This window comes from Theropithecus gelada, chromosome 14, assembly GCF_003255815.1.
Source record: "Theropithecus gelada isolate Dixy chromosome 14, Tgel_1.0, whole genome shotgun sequence".
Classification (NCBI taxonomy): domain Eukaryota; kingdom Metazoa; phylum Chordata; class Mammalia; order Primates; family Cercopithecidae; genus Theropithecus; species Theropithecus gelada.
In genome coordinates this window covers 30,155,225-30,174,647 of record NC_037682.1, presented here as the reverse complement: position 1 = coordinate 30,174,647, position 19,423 = coordinate 30,155,225, and the positions used below count along the sequence as shown (strand labels likewise).

Sequence of the window (19,423 nt, the reverse complement as noted above, 5' to 3'; positions counted from 1 at the left end):
TATAACCATGGCTTAGAGTTGTGTAAGGACTGATGCGATCACAGACTTGAAACCCTTGATAGAACAACTGGCATGGAGTAAGCATTCAACAGTTATAATTAAGATCATTGTGATGATTGCACTTGGGGCCTCTCCATCCACCATTCTGCCCCAACTGTGTTCCTGCTGCACTTGAAAATGATCCAGCTGCCTCTGGAAGATTTTCATCCCGTTTCTGGGCAAAACATTAGCCAATAAACTCTCATTGAATTTGGCAGGGCAGGCACACCAGCGAGCTGACACTATGTGCATACGGGCTTCCTGGAACAACTGTTGCTGAGCCAATGAAGCAGCATGGAACGTTCCGGGAAGCAGGGGTATTGCTGTAGCTGGTAAAAGTGAACTGGGAAATGCACTCCAGGTCCTGTCTTTACTTGCACAATTACAGTCAGTCTCCCAGGCTGCTTGTCTCAGCAGGATCAGCCTCTTCCTGCCTTCTGTCCCGGCAGTGGCAGTGGGTGGTGGGGCTGGAGGAAGAAATGGTACTTTCCTCTCTCTCAAATGCAATTGTTTCTTTACAGTGTTGTTCTCTGGCCTCAGAGAACAGAAGGGCCTTTTCTAGAGGCAGTTTACCAGAGTAGCTTCCTTTTCACTCCGAGAAGTTTGGAGTTTCCCAGAGCCCACTTCCTCCCCAGAAGCGCAAGCTTGGAATTTCTTGGTTGCTGATGAGGGGCCAGCTTCTGAGTGCATAAAGTGTGTCCATCGTTTTTAATCAATTCTCTCATCTCCAAAAATATCTTTAATTGCCTTTAGCTGCTTAGTTCTGCTCTCCTCTAAAGAAAGGAAGATCTGGCCCCTCCCAGCCACACCTTAGAAGTGAGTAAGGCTTTTGCACCTTTTAATGGGAGTATTTACATGTGTGTCAGTTTCTCATCCGCTTTTAATTTCGTGAGAGTGTGATTTTGGACTGTTGCTTGAGATGAAAGAGCAGATTATCAAAGTGCAAATGATTTTTTCATGGTGCAAACACATCATAAATTAGAACCTACGAGACCCCTTTGCAGTGGGGAAGACTGGGGCCAGTCATCCAGGGTTTCCTCTTCCTGTAGGAGCAGGGAAAAAAACGGACATTTATTAAGCATCTGGTATGATCCAGACTCTCTACTGGTGCTTTTTGTATATTTATTCTCTAACTCCCATCAGCCTCTCTTTGAGAGAGGCAGCAAATGACAACTGAATAAATGAATGGCTGAATTTCATCAGAGCCAGTTTACAGGCAGAGAAACTGAGGCTCATAAAGCTGACGTAACCCGCCAGAGATGTCTCAGCTCTTATGCGGTGGGGCTGGAATTCAATTCAGAGCTCCTTCTCCCGTTTAACACTACACTGCAAGTTTCCGTTCAGCTTCATGGGATTAATCCTGTTCTTCTGTCCCTAGAATGGAGCCTTGAAAGTTCAACACATCTCCTTTTCCTAAGAAATTGGATTTTTCTGGCTCCTTGAGAATTAAGGAGCTCAAAACAATTCAGAACTCTTGGGAGGCATCGTCAGGAAAGGAGGTGGTGGAAACTTCCCTCTCCCCACTCTCCCCAGGAGCAATGGGGCCCCCAAGACCACCAAAGATCAGGGCGCCAGGTGGGGGATGCCTCTCGGCTCCCCATTCATTGTTCAACTGGGGGCCACTCAGCAGCTCCTAAGGCACGGATTGTCTCAGAACTGAAGAATGGTTCAAATTGGCCCAAGATGCTGAAATTTATTGCAGGGAATATTGGGCCAGTGTGTAGCAATTTAGGAGCCTTCTCTGTGAGGGAATCGGTAACTGCTGCATTTCTGTTAATTGAGACCTTTCCCTCCAGCTTCCATGGGGCAGGTTCTCATATCTGTGTGCTGAAAGGCATTTGTTTGGTGTAATCTGAGAGCAGGATGCTGGCAACACTTTCTTTTGTGTTTTGCCAATTGTTTCTTTTTTACTGGCCAGTCCACCCTGTCTGACGCATTCGTTATACCATAACCACCTTGACACCAGAGTGAAATGCCATTTCTCTGCAGGCAGGAGGGAGTCACGCAGATTCCTTGAGTGTTTGTAGAGTAAGTGAGAAAGATATGTAGCCTTCTCCTAGAGGCAGAGGGGTGGGTTGGCTAGGACCTAGAGATTTTCAAATCCAACTCCATCCTTGTCTGATAAAGTAAACGAGGGCTCAGAAGGTAAAGTGACTTCTCTAAGTTCTCACAGCTTATCAGTGAGAAGCCTGATATTAAAACTCCAGGTCACTAGACCTTCAACCTAATGTTCTTTCCACTAAACCAAGTTAACGTTTATTGTGCCCTATACTAAATGGCAGACACTGGGGACACAAAGATGAATAAGCCATGGTCCCAGTGGAATCCACTTTGGTTATATGGGTTAGGACACTTAGGATCCTCCTTAGAATGGTGTTTTATAAAGTCTCTCTCTCTCTCTCATCTATCTCCAATCTATCCTGTCTATCAAGAGAAAACCATATAATGTAGAGTAAGAGCCCATGTACTGGATAATTAGGCTTCTGGCTCCTAATTATCAGGAAGCCTGGAGGTCTTGAGAGGTTGTAACCAAGGATACTGAAAGTGGTTGACCAATCAATGAAGAATTAAGTTAGAGTAAGAGGCACTTTACTTTTAAGCTGCCTTTTATACACTTTAATCTTTGAGATGATTGGCTAATATCTGTTAAGTACCAGGCTCTTTGCAGAGAGTCAGGTTCTTTGCTAAATGATTTAGGTATATTTCTTCATCTAATACTCAAAAAGCACCCCATAAGGAAGGTATTACTTTTACTTTACTGATGAAGAAACTGAGGCTTAAAGGTTAAGAAAACACAGCATGCATAACATCCCACAAGAACTCAAGTCAGGACTTGGACCCAAGTCTTTCTTGGATCTTTCTGATCCAAGCCACATTTGGAGTATGGTTACTACAATCTTACAATACAATGAGGGTAAATCCCTGCAATCACCAGTCACCAGCAACTGTGAAATAATGGATGGCATAGATGTCAGGGGGTCAGGAGAGCCTTGTAAGCATTCAGAGGGCTTGGGAGTGGACACATCACAGTTGCACTCTGCTGGGCCGCTCTGTAAATCTCTGGTTGGATCTTGCCTTGAATTTTTTCTGGTCAAGACTCAGAAAGGATAGATGTAGCTTCACTAACACCAATTCTACCCAGCTTGTGACCCAAATGGAACTCTTATCCCTTAAGCCAGGTCATTCAGTTGTTGTAGCCTTTGCCTTCCAAGTTTCCCTTGTCTACCCTACTGAGTTTGAATTCTAAGGACATCTCCTTATGGACTGTGGAAGGCAAAGATGAATTCCAAATCTTATTTAATCTGTGTGTTGGGGGGAGGAGGAATGTATTTCCTTTTGCCAGGTATCTGAGCCTACAAAAAGGCCTGTAATAAATAAGTAAAATATGTCCATGAGTCCATTAAAGAGTGAGCCTTAGACATACAGACCACCTGTCAAAAGAGGCCTGTCATTCTCTATTATGATATCCTCTTTTATTTTCCGTGTAACACTATCAGTATCTGAAATTACCATATCCATGTATTAATCATTTACCTGTATACTATCTCCTCACTCTAGAGGTAAGTTCTTTGAGGGCACAGATTGTGTCTGACTCTCCGGCACCCAAGATTATATCTGGCTCGTATCATCCATATCATAGGGAAGGTGCTGTGAATTGACACCTTGCACCATGCCTTATGGGAACTAATGGTGCTCTGAGAGGCACAGATTTCATAGAAAGAGGCCCACTTGTTCCCATCCTGATGGTTCTAGAGTTGCTCTCCAATGTCTATGGTGAAAGAATGTGTTTTTGCTAGGTATGGTCTCATGTCACGTTTGAGGGTCATTTATTTAAGGGAAAACCAAGACCTTATTTTCTTTGACAACTGCACACAAGGGTCATTTGTAAAGTCCTTCATTTCCAAGCCTCTGGATCTTTGCATGGATCATGCTCCTTAAAAGAAGGAAGTTACGTTTGGCCTGCTTCAACTGAGCATGGAATGGTAAAGATTTTGGTCCAAACCCTGTGGCTTGAGTTGGATTTAAAAGCTTGTCAGAAATGAGTTCTCTGGAGCTTGGCATTTGAGACTGGCATCTGTTTTTCCAGATGAGATTTCACAGATTGAAACCTCAGGAAGAGGTGTGAATTACAAGCAATTAGTTCACAGGGCAGTTGGAACTGTAGTAATCCTGGAAATCTTTTGGCCCGGATTTTAAAAATATCCCCACAATACAGCTTCTCCCTCTGTAGCGCTTCTGCTTGGAGAGGTTTATGTAACTCCCCAAAACATCTAAAGAGTGACTAGCAGTAGGGTTCTTGGACTGCAACGGAGACCCTGCTTCTTGTGTGCATGCTCTTGTGTGCACAGACAGAAACAGACACACACGTGCACACACACACACAGACACATACACCCATGTTCGCTTTAGCATCCGATAGAAAAAGAAGAGCATGAGGAAAGACAGAGATTGAGTCATTAACATGTGACCAGGTGATTTCTGAGTCCTCTGACTTTGCAATCAGTGGAAACCTAGAGCTCTACTTTGTCACTTGTAATGCTTTGTTGTTGCAAATAAATATTTTTGCAACTGCATCACTTCATTGCTAATATATTTGAAGAAGGCAAGATAACTTAAAGGCATGAATCTTGTTCTGTCTTAATCCACCTATAGGTCAGTGTTGGTTGCAAGGTAAATTGTAAGTAAGGGCTATTGGCCACTAAGTGCCAGGGTTATGAATGATTTACCTTTTTATTTTTTTCTAAACTGAAACAAACTCATGGTTGTTCTTAGAAAAGCATGCACCCTCGCTTGCATTTGGATAAGCTTCTTTGAGTAACAGAGAAGAGGCCACTGGGATTACAAGGCACTTAGTGCCCATTGCAGTGTGACTGGCATTGTGCACCCTGTGAATTATAGTGGTGGTATGGGGAAAGGAGTTAAAAAGCATCAATCTATGGAGTATGCAAACCGGATGGCATCTGTCCTGGGAAGAACAGACGTCCCTCATAGGAGAGTTAGAGGACTATACCAGTCAGGCAGAAATCCAGTCCATTCGTCAAGCTTTTCCTCTTGCTGTGGTCCCTACAGGGTCAGCCCTGTTTAGGCTCGGGCCTCCAAAATCCCAGTGCAAGACCAATTTCTCTATGAAATTCTCCCTATCTCCTTTAGTCTCATAGCTACTTCCTGGGAGGAGAAAGTAGTAATCGGCTCCCACCCCCCAGCTAAATTTGCATGGTATTAGCAAATTCTAACCCAAGATGTTAAAACTATCTGAGAAGAGGCATGACTCTGCTCTTGTCTGTACTCTCCTAAAGATGCAGCAAGGAGAGAAACATTTGCATGTGGCCCCTGAGAAAGAAGAGATTTGTCTGTCTCACCCCCTACTGGTGCAAACTTGCACCTCTCTCAGCCTCAGTTTTATTATGTGTATAAAGTTTCAATGATCGAAATAGTACTTATCTCATGTGACTATTATGGAATGGAAACGAGATAGTTCATGTGAGGAACCGAGCACAGAGCCTGGCACACAGTAGGTGCTCTATTAGTATTAATATCACTGGAAAGCCCAGCTGGGGCTCAGCAGTAGAAGCTACCGGAGCCTTAGTGTTACAGCCACATCCTTTACCCCACCATTCACATGCATTTCATGCCCCAGCGTGAGAATCCACATATTCCAAGCAGAGAACCACAGCTTTGATAAACTGAGTCTTAGCTCACTCGTGTTAGAGACCAGGTGTTATCCTGGGGTTTGACTCCTGGCTCTTGCCACATTCATAGCAGGATGCTGAGTGGATTGTACTCTGAGCTTCACTTGTTGCATCTGTAAAATGGGGGTGATTATTTGACTTCTCAAAGTATAGCATCTGTTAAGGCACATAGACTACAATCTGACACAAAGTAGCAGCTCCATACATTGCAGAATCTTTTCTTTTTCACTTAAGGAGATGTTAAAAGAGGCAAGAGGAAAGAAAATCAAATTTGGAGATGCCCTGGGTGGTGTGTTGAAGTTGGGCTCTGGTGGAATTAGTGGTGGCCTTTTTCTTCTCTCCACTTGGATGGCTGCATCTTCAAGGACAAGTCTTACTGCAGTTTTTGATAGTATAAATCTGGCCAAGTCCACTACTTACCCAGCCCCAGTCTCCTTAGAGTAGGATTGGAAACTTGGACTTTGCTATCTCTTCTGCAGAGTGAACTAGAGACAATCTTTATGAAAAATTTTAAGTTGCAAGATACTTGTATTCTTGTTACTGAGGGGAAAAATACAAAAATGATAATACTAAGCCTGGCTGATGGATAGCATTTTTGTACAATGTATTTCATTTGGGCTGCACCTTTGAGCTGTGCTAATTGCTCTGAGCATCTGTTTTTATGTCTGTTGCACGGGGTGATTTACCCTCCTAGATTTCCAAATGCTTTGGAGCCCCTGGTTCATTGCAGGACTTACTAAGTGGTGGCCATCAGCATTTTGATTGGCCCCTACCACAGTATTTTCCAGACTTTTCCACTGAGGCCCCTAGGGCTTTGTGGCAGGTGCCAGGACAATTGATGGGGTAGGGTGGGTGCTGGATGAGAATGAGCAGCTGGTAGGTTGAGTCTCTGGGTCTGCCCTTCCACCCTCACTCCAGTCCCCATTAGCTCAGCTCGATTTTTAACCACTTGAAATATTGTGGTTGTGCCCAAGACATCATGGCAGGGAGAGGAAGAAACGTCTGAAAACCATCAATCTTTTCTCTGTGTGCTGCCACTGGTCCCATGGGCCTGTTGACAACCCAAGTTGAAAAAGCAGCACCACTGGGGAATGGGGAAAATTAACAGAACTGGAAAATCTGAGTTGAGATCTGGGTTTACCAAACTCTCCGTAAGACTTTGAGTCTGTGAAACTTATGTCCATTAGTTTCCTCATCTTTTAAATGGGTCTGTAGTACCTACCCTCTGGGCCTCACAAGGCTGCTTTTGGATGTGAAAATGCTTTATAATTGGTGAAGGAAACTCCTACATGGCAAGAATAGCAAAGCCTGATGTACTTTAATCCATTCTGTTCTGCTGAGGGTGGAACCCCAATGTGTCTTAATTCATATGAGGTTTTTGAGAAGCTTTCTGAGATTTTAATACTGTCCCAGGTATGCACATCAACTCTCTCACTTTTATCCCCCAAGCTCCAAAAGTTTCATAACTTTTTATTTCATCTTGGGTGGTAGGAAGGCAAGGTGTGCCTGGGGGAGCTACAGTGAGTTATTCAAGGTCACATAATTAGCTTATAATTAACAGAGTTTAAGCTAGAACCAGTGCATCCTACTCCCAGATGGGGGCCCCTGGCTCATCTCAACATGTCAGCAACCATTAATCACCCCTGAAATACAGATATTACCTGTTAGTAACAGTTTTTCAGCCTACCTCAACTGTTGTGAGAGTCTTCCCTCAAACTAAAGCTAAGCAGTTCCACAAAATGCCAGCTGTAGACATTAGCAGAAACTGTCTACTGATTAGGTGATGTATCAGTCATTGTAACTACGCATAAAAATAAAATCCAATGACAAAACCAAGTGGACCAACCTTATTTTCTACTTGCAAGAGGAAAAACCCTATCTGGGCCCCAAGATGCTTTTTAAATTTCATTTACCACATCCTGGGTTTGTGCTAGTCAATCTGCTAAATCAATAAGATCTGAAAAAGCAGAAAACAAAGATCGTGAGGCCAGAGGATTTCCTGATCACCATGGCAACACACAGGGGTAGGCACTGTGGTTTCTCTCCCTGAAGACGCACTCGTCAAAGACTACTTGGTGTTACAGAATTCTAGTGCAGTGAAGCAACAGTTCTGGGACACATACTTTCTTTTGCCAGAAAGACTCTGTCGGATCCAGGATCAGGAGTTGGGGGTTAAACAGTTCTCCATACTCTCACCTCCAAGTCCCCATCATCCCATCAGGAGGCAGGGACAGGACTGCTCTCCAAACTCTCAAAACAACCCCAGAGCTTTCTAGACTGTGCATTGGGTTGGTCATTTGGTGGCTTTGGCTGAAGGGCCAGGGTAACAGCTAAGAGAAGCCTGGAGATTCTTCTCCAATGTGACAGGACCCTGTGGGTTCTGCATTGGCTGCCATGACAGGCTCCATGCTCCACAGAAAAAAGGCAGAGAAATCAGGGGGTCCAGCCAGGCACCAAGACGCTGGGGTGCCGTGCCTTTCTAAGTGCCAAGTGATGAATAGCTCAGTTGAAAGCAACCCAGGGCACATTCTGGAGGAAATTCTCTGGGTATGATTGTGCATGACTGTTTTCTCTGCTCATTAAACCCTCATCTGCCTCCAGGGCAATTCCGGGAGAGACTGAGTCACTCAAGACTCATGGTCTGCACTGGGCAGCCAAAGGCGATTCGGCCCCTAAGTGTGATTCTGGCCTCTTTCAGAAGTGGATGCTAAACAATACACCCTTTCACAAGGAGCCCATCACATGGGCGTCAGGAGATGGGGGCGAGTGATGTGGGGGCAGAGGGAAGGCTGTCGGCCCTCTAGACTGGCAGGCCTGCGGGGCAGCAGAGGGCATAATAGCTAGAAAGACTCCCAGATGAAAAACTTCTGGGCTTTGAAACCTTTGAACAAATGAAGAAGAAAATGACTTCTTCGTGTCCTATTAAGACAGTGAGTTGTGGCTTTTTTGAGAACAGCTTGCTTGGACCTCTTATGAAAGATAGATCAGTAGCAAGAGCACTAGTGTAGGAGTCAGGAATCTGCAATTATGAACCCCTGAGGGTTTTTTTTTGTTTTTTGTTTGTTTGTTTGTTTGTTTTTTGACGTGCTGGAGGACCATGCTCGGCTATTCTTGATTTTACTTTCTCCTGTGTCACAAGAGAAATTGATTAGAAGCTTCCCATTGTGCCTCCTGGCTTTAAAAGTAGATAATCCAATTAGCAATAATGCTTTAAAACAACAAAACATTGTCCTTTTCCCTTCCTACTTCTGATCAGAACCAGCTCAGTAAGATTTATTAGTTGTGCAATCTGTTTTGGACATGAGCTCAGCAAATCAGAGGACAGAAATAGAATCCTGGCTTTTTAATGATAAACACTGTAAAAATAAAAAATTTGGAGAGCTTACCAGTGCTTCTGACTGCGCAAGTGGTTTGTGTGTGGCTGACTCCCAGGAGCTCAATAACTTTGGGTACAGTCCACCCAAAGAGTCATGTTCCAGCTACATCAACCTGGAGCCTTAGCTTGGTCAGTCTAGATTTTTAGGTTTGACTGCAGACATCTCCAGATGTCACAAGGACAGCCTATGTCCTTGGTGACCCAACCCTGGGCCAACCCTGAGTCCTGGAGTCCTCTCCTAAGAGCCCTGCCTAATTGTAGAGAGAGCATTCAGGCTGTAAAGGGCAGGAGGCCTGGGAGTTATGACTAGGTTTGGGCTTTCTAAATTCCCAAGGCTGTGAAGACCAACAGGTAGAATCAGAGAAAGCAGTCAACCCACTGTTGGGGAAAGCCAGTCAAGGTCAAGACTTCAGAATCTCCTCTCTGGGGAGAGAGTGAAAATTCCATTAGTGAAGTTTATTCCACTGAAGCCTAATCAGGCCTTGGTAAAGGCCCCTATCTTGTGGTCCAGAATCAAGGGATTTCTGATCTTAAAATAATATTCAATAAGCTCAAATTCTTCTCTCTAGGGCTCTCTTCATGATAACCTCTCTACACTTTATTAAAAAAATCACATGAAGGGTAAGTGGGCCTCCTGTCATTTCAGTGTCTGACCTGTGCATAAGTTGGAATTTAACACTGGAAAATGATCAGCCAGATTGCCCAGTCTGAAACCCAGGTCCCACAGTGACTCGCACAAGTTACTTACATCTTCTCAATGAATCAGTTCCTCTTGTGTAAAATGGGGATAATAAAAATGCCTACCACATAAGATTGTTAGGAAAATTAAGTGAAATATTAGGTGTAAAGTTCTGAATACCTTGAACCCAGACTAGGCACTCAGTGTGCACTCACTGTGGTTATCACGGACCACGAGCTGCAGGAATTGAGTAGTAGGAACCGGTTTTATTCTCATCTTCATGATGAAGCAACTTCTCCTTACATATAGCTTAATCTGGAACTAAAAATCTAATTCTGTCTCATCCCTCCTGAGGAGATGACAAATAGGGATCAGGCACAACTGGGTGGCTCAAGTTAGAAAACAAATTAACTCATTTTGCAGAATCTGGAGACGTCTGGTCTGGAGAACTAACAGTGCCCTCTCTTTGGGCATAGTACAATTGTAAGTTGTCTTCGGGTGGTCTTCATATGGAACGTACTGTGTTTGCCATGTTCCCTAGGAGATTTGGCCTCAGAAATGGCCCTGTGATGGTATGTGAACATACTGTTCTGTTACTGAGATGATGGCTTGCACATTCAGACAGATAAAGCCAGTTACAAAACTAAAAGTTGGTCTCTGAAACATTTGCTTTCTGGGAAAATAGCAAATGTTCACAGAAGCAGAGTTCTGGGTTAAAGACATTTTAGGTGTCCAATAAGGAATTCTCAGCAAACACCAGCTGGTGATTCTTCAGATATGATGTGGGAAAGGAACCTGATAGGTGATCTTTTTGCACTCTATAAGACTGAAGCCTGTCGGGGGTTGGGGGCAGAAAGAGAGCATTTATTAATTCAATATTTCATTCAAAATTTGCCTACCATGGGTGGCTGTACTAGGTACTGGGGATATAATTGTGAAGAAGGGAGACACCATTTCTGTTGTCACGAAGCCCACAGGGAAGTTCCAAAATTTCAGAATGCTGGAATTTCTGGTTACTGAAGCGACCTTGGAGATAATAATTTCTTGCAATTCTTTACCTGGTTGTGTCACAGACTTTAAGAACCAATGAAAACCAGAGATGTTGCCCCACCTAAACACACACACACACACACACACACACACACACACACGCATCCATACACACAATCTTGCATATAATCTCACAGGTCCATGGACGTGTTGAAGACCAGCTCCTGGATCCCATATTGAAAATCCCTTGCAGCCTAGCTCCAACACTAGCTACTGCATGAACCAGCCCACTCACCTCTCAGGAAAGTTTGGGAAGATGTAGATAATGGCAATGTGGGTGAAAATTACACAGTGCTGTCTTCCCAGCACATGTTGTGATTTTCTACAACTTCAGAAATAACTGGGCTGGACCAAGAAGCTATTATTCCTTGCAGGCCCTACAATCTAGGCAAAGCTTTGAAATGTGCTGGGACAATTTTATTAGAGATCTATTTTCCTTGATCTGAGGCTTAGGGGACAGTATAGATGAGATTAACGGCATTTGGGGTCAGCGATGGTTTATCCAGGAGAGAATGCATAGTACCGGTAACCAGGAGCCTGGATAGTAGGCAAGACAGCACAGAGGTTAGAACTCTGACTCTCCTGCTTGGATGACATTGGGCAAAGGACTTCACCACTTTGTTCCTCAGTTTCCTCATCTGTAAAATGGGTTTACATAGCATTTTTATGAGAGTTAAATTAGCTGAAGGACATAAGGCACCTAATAAGTGTGCAATGCTCATTGGCTCTGATTATTAAGTGTCAAACACCATATCAAGTGTTTGACATACCTTATTTCATTTAATAGTCCCATAAACCCTGACAGATTAGCATTGTCATCCCATCAAGGAGGAGGTGGAGAGTCAAAGAGGTTAAGTAACTAACAACCTGTGTCACCTGAAGCGAGTGGCAGGGTCAGGAATTAAAGCAGGTTTGAGGAGGTCCTAACTAGGTTGAACTACCAACCTTCACAAAAGTTTGGCACTAGAGACTAGCTTTATAGGACAAAGAAACCTTCTTTCAGAGCTCCTTTGTCTCACTTTCCTGACAGCCCCCTAGCAGACCTCTTCCCATGTAGGTGGGGAGATAGGGTTCCTAGACACTGAGACACTGGTCTCCATGACCCCTCTGTGCTGCCCACAGCCCTGTAGTAATGAGCATTCTAAAGGCCTGGTGGCATTTCTCCCATGGGAAGTCTCCTCTCTGAATCCAAAAGTGGCCTCAAACAGTCAGTGTTTTCTGTTGAGCCCATTTATCTCTCAGAGGGAGCCACTTGGGACACTTTATTCATTACATGATACAGGAGATTTATTGGAGACCAGAGGGCTCAACGGAAAACATTCTTGATTTATTTCCAGCCGGAAAGGCTTGTTTGAGAGATGCAATCAGCCATTTAGTATTAGCCTCTTGAGTCAAAGTGGATCCTGAATCACAGAGGTCTCTGTTTCTCAGGAGAGACACACAGACATCTGAGGAGTCTTGCCTCTCTATAGTGGTTGCAGCATGGCTAGCACCATTGCCAGAGACACTGGCGCTCTGTCAAGCAATATTCTGTGGTCCATGACTATTCACGTCTTAACTTTACCTTAACTCTACTTCATTGTGAATTTGGGCATGTTTCTTTATTTCTTCCCCTCTCTGTGTATTAGTTTCTCCATCTGGAAAATGAGGATACTAATATTAACCCACTTCATAGGGATGTTTTAAGGATAAAATAAGTAAATAATTCTAAAGTGCCTAAAAGAGAGCCTGGTATATACATAATGAATGCACAATAAATATTAGCCACTGCTCTTGCTGTTGGCATTATTAATATCCTGCAGGGTAATAATTTGGGTTTGCATTTGTATCAAGGAAACCTATTGAAATGTCTTCATAAATTATCAGGGTATGAATGACACACAGCCTTGAAAATGTTGTCTCCTTTTAAGTCAAGAGGGACCTTGAGGAGAAGGATTGTGAACACTCACAGGATAGTTGACCAGAAGTGAAGTATTGACACCATTCTTGCAACTCCTAAGTGGCTAAATAGCATCAGGGTTAGGAGTTGGACTTTCTCATGAGATCAAGATAAATGTAAGCTGTGGAATTTTTACTTTGCATAGCATTTCTTCATCCAATCAGTAGCCCTTTGCAAATACCTACAATGTTTCAGGACCTGCTTAAACCTTCACATCAAAGAAGGCTAAAGGTTGAGTTTATCTGTTTCATCCTGTCTTGGCTCATCACATGCACATACAACCACACACTCACTTGCATACACACTTATGAGTATGAGGAGAATTCAAAATGTTCATGGAAAAATGAGATTAAAAGAGAAAAGTTTAAAGATGTAAGTTTTTCTTATCACCATAAGTGCCATCACGTTCAAGATACTGTTATAAGCTATGATAGCAGCCATTTAGTCCATCCCTTAAGAACTGAGGGTCCTGGGAATTTAATCATGTTAATGCAGTCTTTCTTACATTGTTAACTAAAGAAAAATGGGTGCCCTTTAAAGATTTTTAAAGATTAAGTAACAAAAAAAAGTCAGAAGGAGTCAAATTTGGAGTGTAAGGTGGATGTCTAATGGCTTCTCCTTAGGAATTCTCAAAAAATTGCCTTTGTTTGATGAGAGTAATGAGCAGAAGCATTGTCATGGTGGAGGACGACTCTCTAGTAAAGCTTTTTCATACATTTTTTTTCTTCAAAAGCTTTGGCTAACTTTCTGAAAACACTCTCATAATTACCAGATGTTATCATTCTTTGACCTTCCAGAAAGTTAACAAACAAAATGCCTTGAGCATCTCAGACAACCGCTGTCATGACCTTAGCTCTGGACTGGTCCACCTGCTTTGACTGGTACACTTTTGCTTTGACTGGACCACTTCCACCTCTTGGTAGCTATTCCTTTGATTGTGCTTTGTCTTCAGGATCACACTCGTAAGGCCATGTTTCATCTCCTGTTAACAGTTCTCAAAGAAATGCTACAGGATCTTGATCCCACTTGTTTAAAATTTCCATTGAAAGCTCAGCTCTTGGCTGCAGCTGCTGATCTGGGCGCAATGGTTTTGGCAACCACTGAGTGGAAAGTTTGCTCAACTTTAAATTTTCAGTCAGATTTGTGTAAGCTGAACCAGTTGAGATGCCTATGATGTTGGCCATTGTTTCTGCTGTTAATCATTGGTCCTCTTCATTTAAGTCACAAATAAGATTAATTTTGTTCTCCCAAATTGATGTGGATGGTATATCACTGCAGGCTTCATCTTCAGCAACATCTTGTCCCTTCTTCAAACAAGTTATCTGTTTGTAAGCTGCTGATTTCTTTGGGGCATTGTCCTGATGAACTTTTCATAAAGCATCAATGATTTTGCCATTCTTCCACCTAAGCTTCACCAAAAATTTTGGTGTGTGGTTCTTGCTTCAATTTTAACAGAATTCATGTTGCTCTGAGAGAGCATCTTTTCAAATATGTCTTATCCTTGTTAGTGCCTCAAACTAGTTCCTGTTCAGACATATCAAGTTAGTGAGAGTTGATTTTGGTACAAAAAAATTGAAATCCATGTATAATTTTTTTCATAACACATATTTTTTATGAACTTTTGGAAGACCCGTCATACAGACACACTCACACAATGCATGCATATATTGTCAATGAAGTTATGTTGGCTTCTGAAACTCAAGGGATTTTACTGAAACTCATGAAACTCAAAGGATTTTACTGAAAAGTCTCAGCCTTAATTGGTTCCTCTTACATTTGCATATTCTGTCTGTCAGGTGGCAAGGTAGAATTGACTGTAATAAGAAAGAAACTACCATTTAGCTCCAATTATTGTCCATGCCTCAGAGTTGATTTTTAACCTGAGAGTGACAGCAGCCACCTGGGCCAGGGGCAGACAGGTAGTTTGCCTTTCCTGGAATCAGAGGCTCCCCTATTAGCCTTATCTTCAAGAAGCTGATAGGAATGCTTTGTTTTCCTTTTGTGTGCTGGAGAAGGAGAGGTCCCGGAAGATCTGTCATGCAGATTGACAGTTTCCCTTTGTAAGACTGGCCAACTGAGGCCAAAGTTGAAAATGTCAGTAAAAACAAATAGTATTGCAAAAGGGCCTTATGCATTTCCTTCTCTATCCTTTCATTGCCCCATCAGCCAAGTGTTGCATGAGTGGCTTAAGAGAACACCACTAGGCTTGAAAAAGAGTGAACTGCAAAAACACATTTTCTCCATTTCACCTAGTTGGTATTTTCCCCCCATGTGCCAATGACGCAAACAAAAGAAAATGAAAATAATAGACATTGGCTTATGTATTTTCAAGTTCCATTTCTTGTTTCTTCTTTTACTATTTTCAGAATCAAGGAAGATAATATAGAATTTTAACAGTTTTCTTATCTCATTTTCATGTGTTAGACATTGTTTCCTAGTGGTTGAGACCTGCTTCCTGCTCAGGAAAGAGAAAGCAGTGGTTGCCCATACAATTCAATAATAATGACTCTATCTTTGTCATTATTTAACGATTGTTTAGGTGTGCCCATAAATAATACATACATACACAAAACTCACCTTTCAGGGTTCTGGTGAAGATGATACAACACAGAATCTCAAAGGTACTGGGTACCCAGGGACACTGCAGTAATAGGTCCCTTCTCCCATTGCTGTCAGCTCAGAAATACAGAACAGAGCACCTGGGATTCAGGAAGGAGACTACAGGCTCTAGATAGAAGTAATCACTCACTTCCTTGGGCAACTCACTTCCCTGAGCCTCAACTTTCTTGTTGGTAAATAAGTGGAATCTTCCTACCCACCTCTAGACCTGTGTAAGAAAGGGATGGAGCTGGTTAATGCCAGTTCTGTCTGATTCCAGACTGGGTTCTTATCTAACAACAAGGAGTAGTGCCTGGCCAGGCACCTGGGTCATTGTCCCAAGATGATGTCAACATGTCTCCTTAGAGAAGGACTATCATTGAGGCCTAAGGAAGTGTTCAGGAGGAATCAAGCTTCACCAGGAGAGTTTCAATGTCTTAACCCTTTGCATGCAGTTTCCTCAAGTATAAACTGGGGATCATATAGTCCCAGGAGTTTTCAATTACAGCCTTTGAAGTCTTTTGAGATTGTTACACAGGATCAAGAAGAATAGGATGATTTCTAGCTCTCTATTGGAATTTCAGATTAATGTCTACAAATTTCACTAAAGTCCTTGTATTGAATAATTCTTTACCCAATTGATAGCAGTTAGGCTTCATTTTCAATGCCATTAACTCCGAGAGCAAACGACAGGCTTTGAGTCTGCCAAAATATTAAAAGTGTATTTCTGAGGAAATTTCAGTGAGTCATTCGTTTATATAACAAATACTTGTTGAGCGTCTATTTTCTATTGGGTACTGTTGTAGGGGTTAGAGATAACAGCTGCAAGCAAGTAAAAGGCCCTTGCTTTCTCAGAGCTTTCATTCCAGGAAGGAGAGAAAGAGAGTAACCACACACAACAATAGATGACCATGCTGTTGTGAAGACACAAAAGCCAAATGAGTTGAGGGAGAGACTGGGGGTTAGATGAGGGTGTTTAGGGAAGCACTCTAAAGTGAGGTGATGTGGAGTTAAAATTCTGAATGACAAAATAATGAACCACCTATGTGACCATTAATGAACCACCTATGTGACCATTTGAGGATGGAACATTCCAGACAGAGAAGATGGCAGATATAAATGTTCTAGGATGCGAAGGAGCTCAGAGTGTCTGAGAGAATTGAAGAGAAGATTTGTGTTTAGAGCAGAGCAAGCTACTTTGAGGTTAGAGAGGGAGCCAGGAGCCAGATTATGTTGGTTTTAGCCATAATAAGAACACATATACTGGGTGTGAACATAAACTGTCGGAGGTTGTAAGCCAGGGAGAGAGATCACTTGATTGTGGAAAAATGCTCATAAGATTAAGTGGAAAATTGACTCTCAAATCTAGAACTGTATGTACAGTACCATTTCAATTATGCAAGCATAAGTGTATGTATATGTGTGTATGTGTATATAGATACATACTTTATGTATATATGCATAAAGTACGTGTGTGCGTGTGTGCACGTGTGAATGTGTGTATTCAGTAAACAAACTGGAAGAAGATAAAGAAAAGTGTTTGCTGTACTTTTTGTAGTGGTGGATTTATTTTCCTTCATTGCTTTCCTGTGTTTTGTAAGTTTTCCGTAAGTTTATATGACATCAGTAATCAAAATTAAATCATTTGCTTTTTAAAAACTTCGTTGCAGAGCAATCAACGGAGAGAATGTAAGAGTGACACTATTTTACTGTGTCTTACCTCAGATTTGAGCTTAATATCATGGTGCTTTGGAATGCTGGAGTGAATTTTGAAGGCTCTGGCTAGCAGAGAAGTTTATTTGGCTTTGGCTTTTGGTTTGTTCTTTTTTTTTTTTTTTTTTTTGAGATGGAGTCTCGCTCTATCACCCGGGCTGGAACGTAGTGGCATGATCTCAGCTCACTGTAACCTCTGCCTCCTGGGTTCAAGTGATTCTCCTGCCTCAGCCTCCCGAGTAACTGGGATTATAGGTGTGTGCCACCACACCCAGCTAAATTTTGTATTTTTTGGAGAGACGGGGTTTCGCCATGTTGACTAAGCTGGTCTCAAACTCCTGTCCTCAGATGATCCACCTCCCTCGGCCTCCCAAAGTGTTGGTATTACAGGCGTGAGCCACTGCACCCGGCCTTATTTGGCTTTTTAAGGAGTCTGTCCTAAAGTGAACTTCTTACTGTCTCCAAATTATGCAAAAGAATCTAACATTTCTATTTCTTCTCATAGATTTGAATATAACCTGCCGCTTTGCGGGTGTATTCCACGTGGAGAAAAATGGTCGCTACAGCATCTCTCGGACGGAGGCTGCTGACCTCTGCAAGGCTTTCAATAGCACCTTGCCCACAATGGCCCAGATGGAGAAAGCTCTGAGCATCGGATTTGAGACCTGCAGGTAACATACCAGCACCCGACCACTGGCGAAAGCTGGCGGCCTGGGACCAGGGAGCTAGGCTTAGAACTGGAAGGCTCCTCTTCCACAGCTGAATGGACTATTGCCTAAAGAGTCAACCCCACCTATTAATTTGGCCAAGTCAATTTGGAACCTGTATGACAACTGGAGTTTAAAGTCAGCTAAAGACACCTTTGTGAATCATAGAGCGGGAACCCAGAGGAAGCCATTAGAGCTCTCCTGGCTTTGAAGAAGCTGCAATATCATTGTCAGAACCACAAGGAAACATAAACCAAATAACAGTGTTTAAAATAAATATGTGGCTGGTAGAGTCTTGGCCCTGCAGACTTGGCTCAAAGCAGACTTTTCAAATTACTCTACCTTGCTCTCTCTTCAAAAAAAATTTTGTTGGTTTCTCTTCTATGTTTCTCTGGTTTGAAAAAGTAAATAAAAAGGCATGAAAGCTATTAAGCTATATTATATCAAGTTATATTATTATTGGGAGCCCTGAGAGGGCTCCTACCAGGTATTCTAGAGCTCCATAGAGCCTTCCTCAAACTATGGCTCCAAGCAAGATAATCACAACAAGCAAGGACTTTATTTTTTGAATTTCCAATGGTCTTGTGTTAAGCAGTGCACAAGAAGAGCAAGCCATGATGGCAATCACAGTGAATTGTTTTGGTTCGGTTTGTTTTCTTTAGAAGAGGACTGAGTAACCTCTACAACTGCTCTAAGCTTCTACCCCAGCCTGCAGGTGTGCTTTTGCAGTGTCTTTAGGTGATACGATTTCCCTTTCTCTGCAACACACACTCACATGCACACAGACTGCTTTTGAAAAGTCAAGCTGCAGAACTCTTTATGGAAACCATGAAGTTTAAGTTAAGTGCTTCTATCCTCCCACACTGATTATAGTCATGCACCCACATTATGAGTGATGGCTGAGACTGTTGCTGAAAGGGAAAAGGAAAATCTTTTGCCTAAAATTGCCCTGTCTGATATGGTAGCCACTAGCCACATGTGGTGACTTACACTTAAATTAATTAAAATACTAAAATTAAAAACTTTAGTTCTTCACTAGCACTAATGACATTTTAAGGGCTCGGTTAGCCACCAATGGCCAGTGGCTACTGTACTGGATGACCCAGGTTAGAGAACATTTCCATCGTTGTAGAAAGTTCTATTGAGCAGCACCACTCTAAAATAAAGAGCAGATGTACATAGACATCTGTATGTGTTCAGAGCTAGGTCTGGGAGAATATGAAAGGAGCAGAGAGAGGGAGAAGCTCTGGTGGCTACTGAACTTATCCTGTAGGATGCAATAAGGAAAGGCCAGTTAGCAAATCCATTATTCTATTCCCAAGGCTAATTGTTTAATTATGGCCCTGACTAGGCCACTGGCCTAAAAAAGTGACTTTAGTAAGCTGAACTTCGATTGTGAAATACAAACAAGGCATACTTGCAAAATATAGAAATGCTCCCATATGCTGAGGACCAGGGGAGTTCTTACAACTGCCACTGGCCAATCATCAAGCACTTAGATGCTGGGAGCCCTACTGCCCACCTGGCCAAACCCTCACTTAATTCTCAAACTGCACTGTTGATCAATATTATCACCTCATTTTATGGATGAAGCAACTGAGGCTTAGAGAAGTTACACACACAGTCTGCCCA

The 19,423-nt window shown here is 42.6% G+C and overlaps 1 protein-coding gene across 7 annotated transcripts in view; it reads left to right on the top strand.

Annotated features, from left to right (window-relative positions):
• CD44 (CD44 molecule (Indian blood group)) overlaps window positions 1-19,423 on the top strand; it is a 91,663-nt gene that overhangs the window by 19,587 nt on the left and 52,653 nt on the right. For all 7 annotated transcript variants that reach the window (XM_025356271.1, XM_025356270.1, XM_025356269.1 and 4 more), the window contains exon 2: window positions 17,590-17,755. In XM_025356271.1, the coding sequence (XP_025212056.1) occupies window positions 17,590-17,755 (166 nt within the window). The remainder of the gene's footprint in view (window positions 1-17,589; window positions 17,756-19,423) is intronic.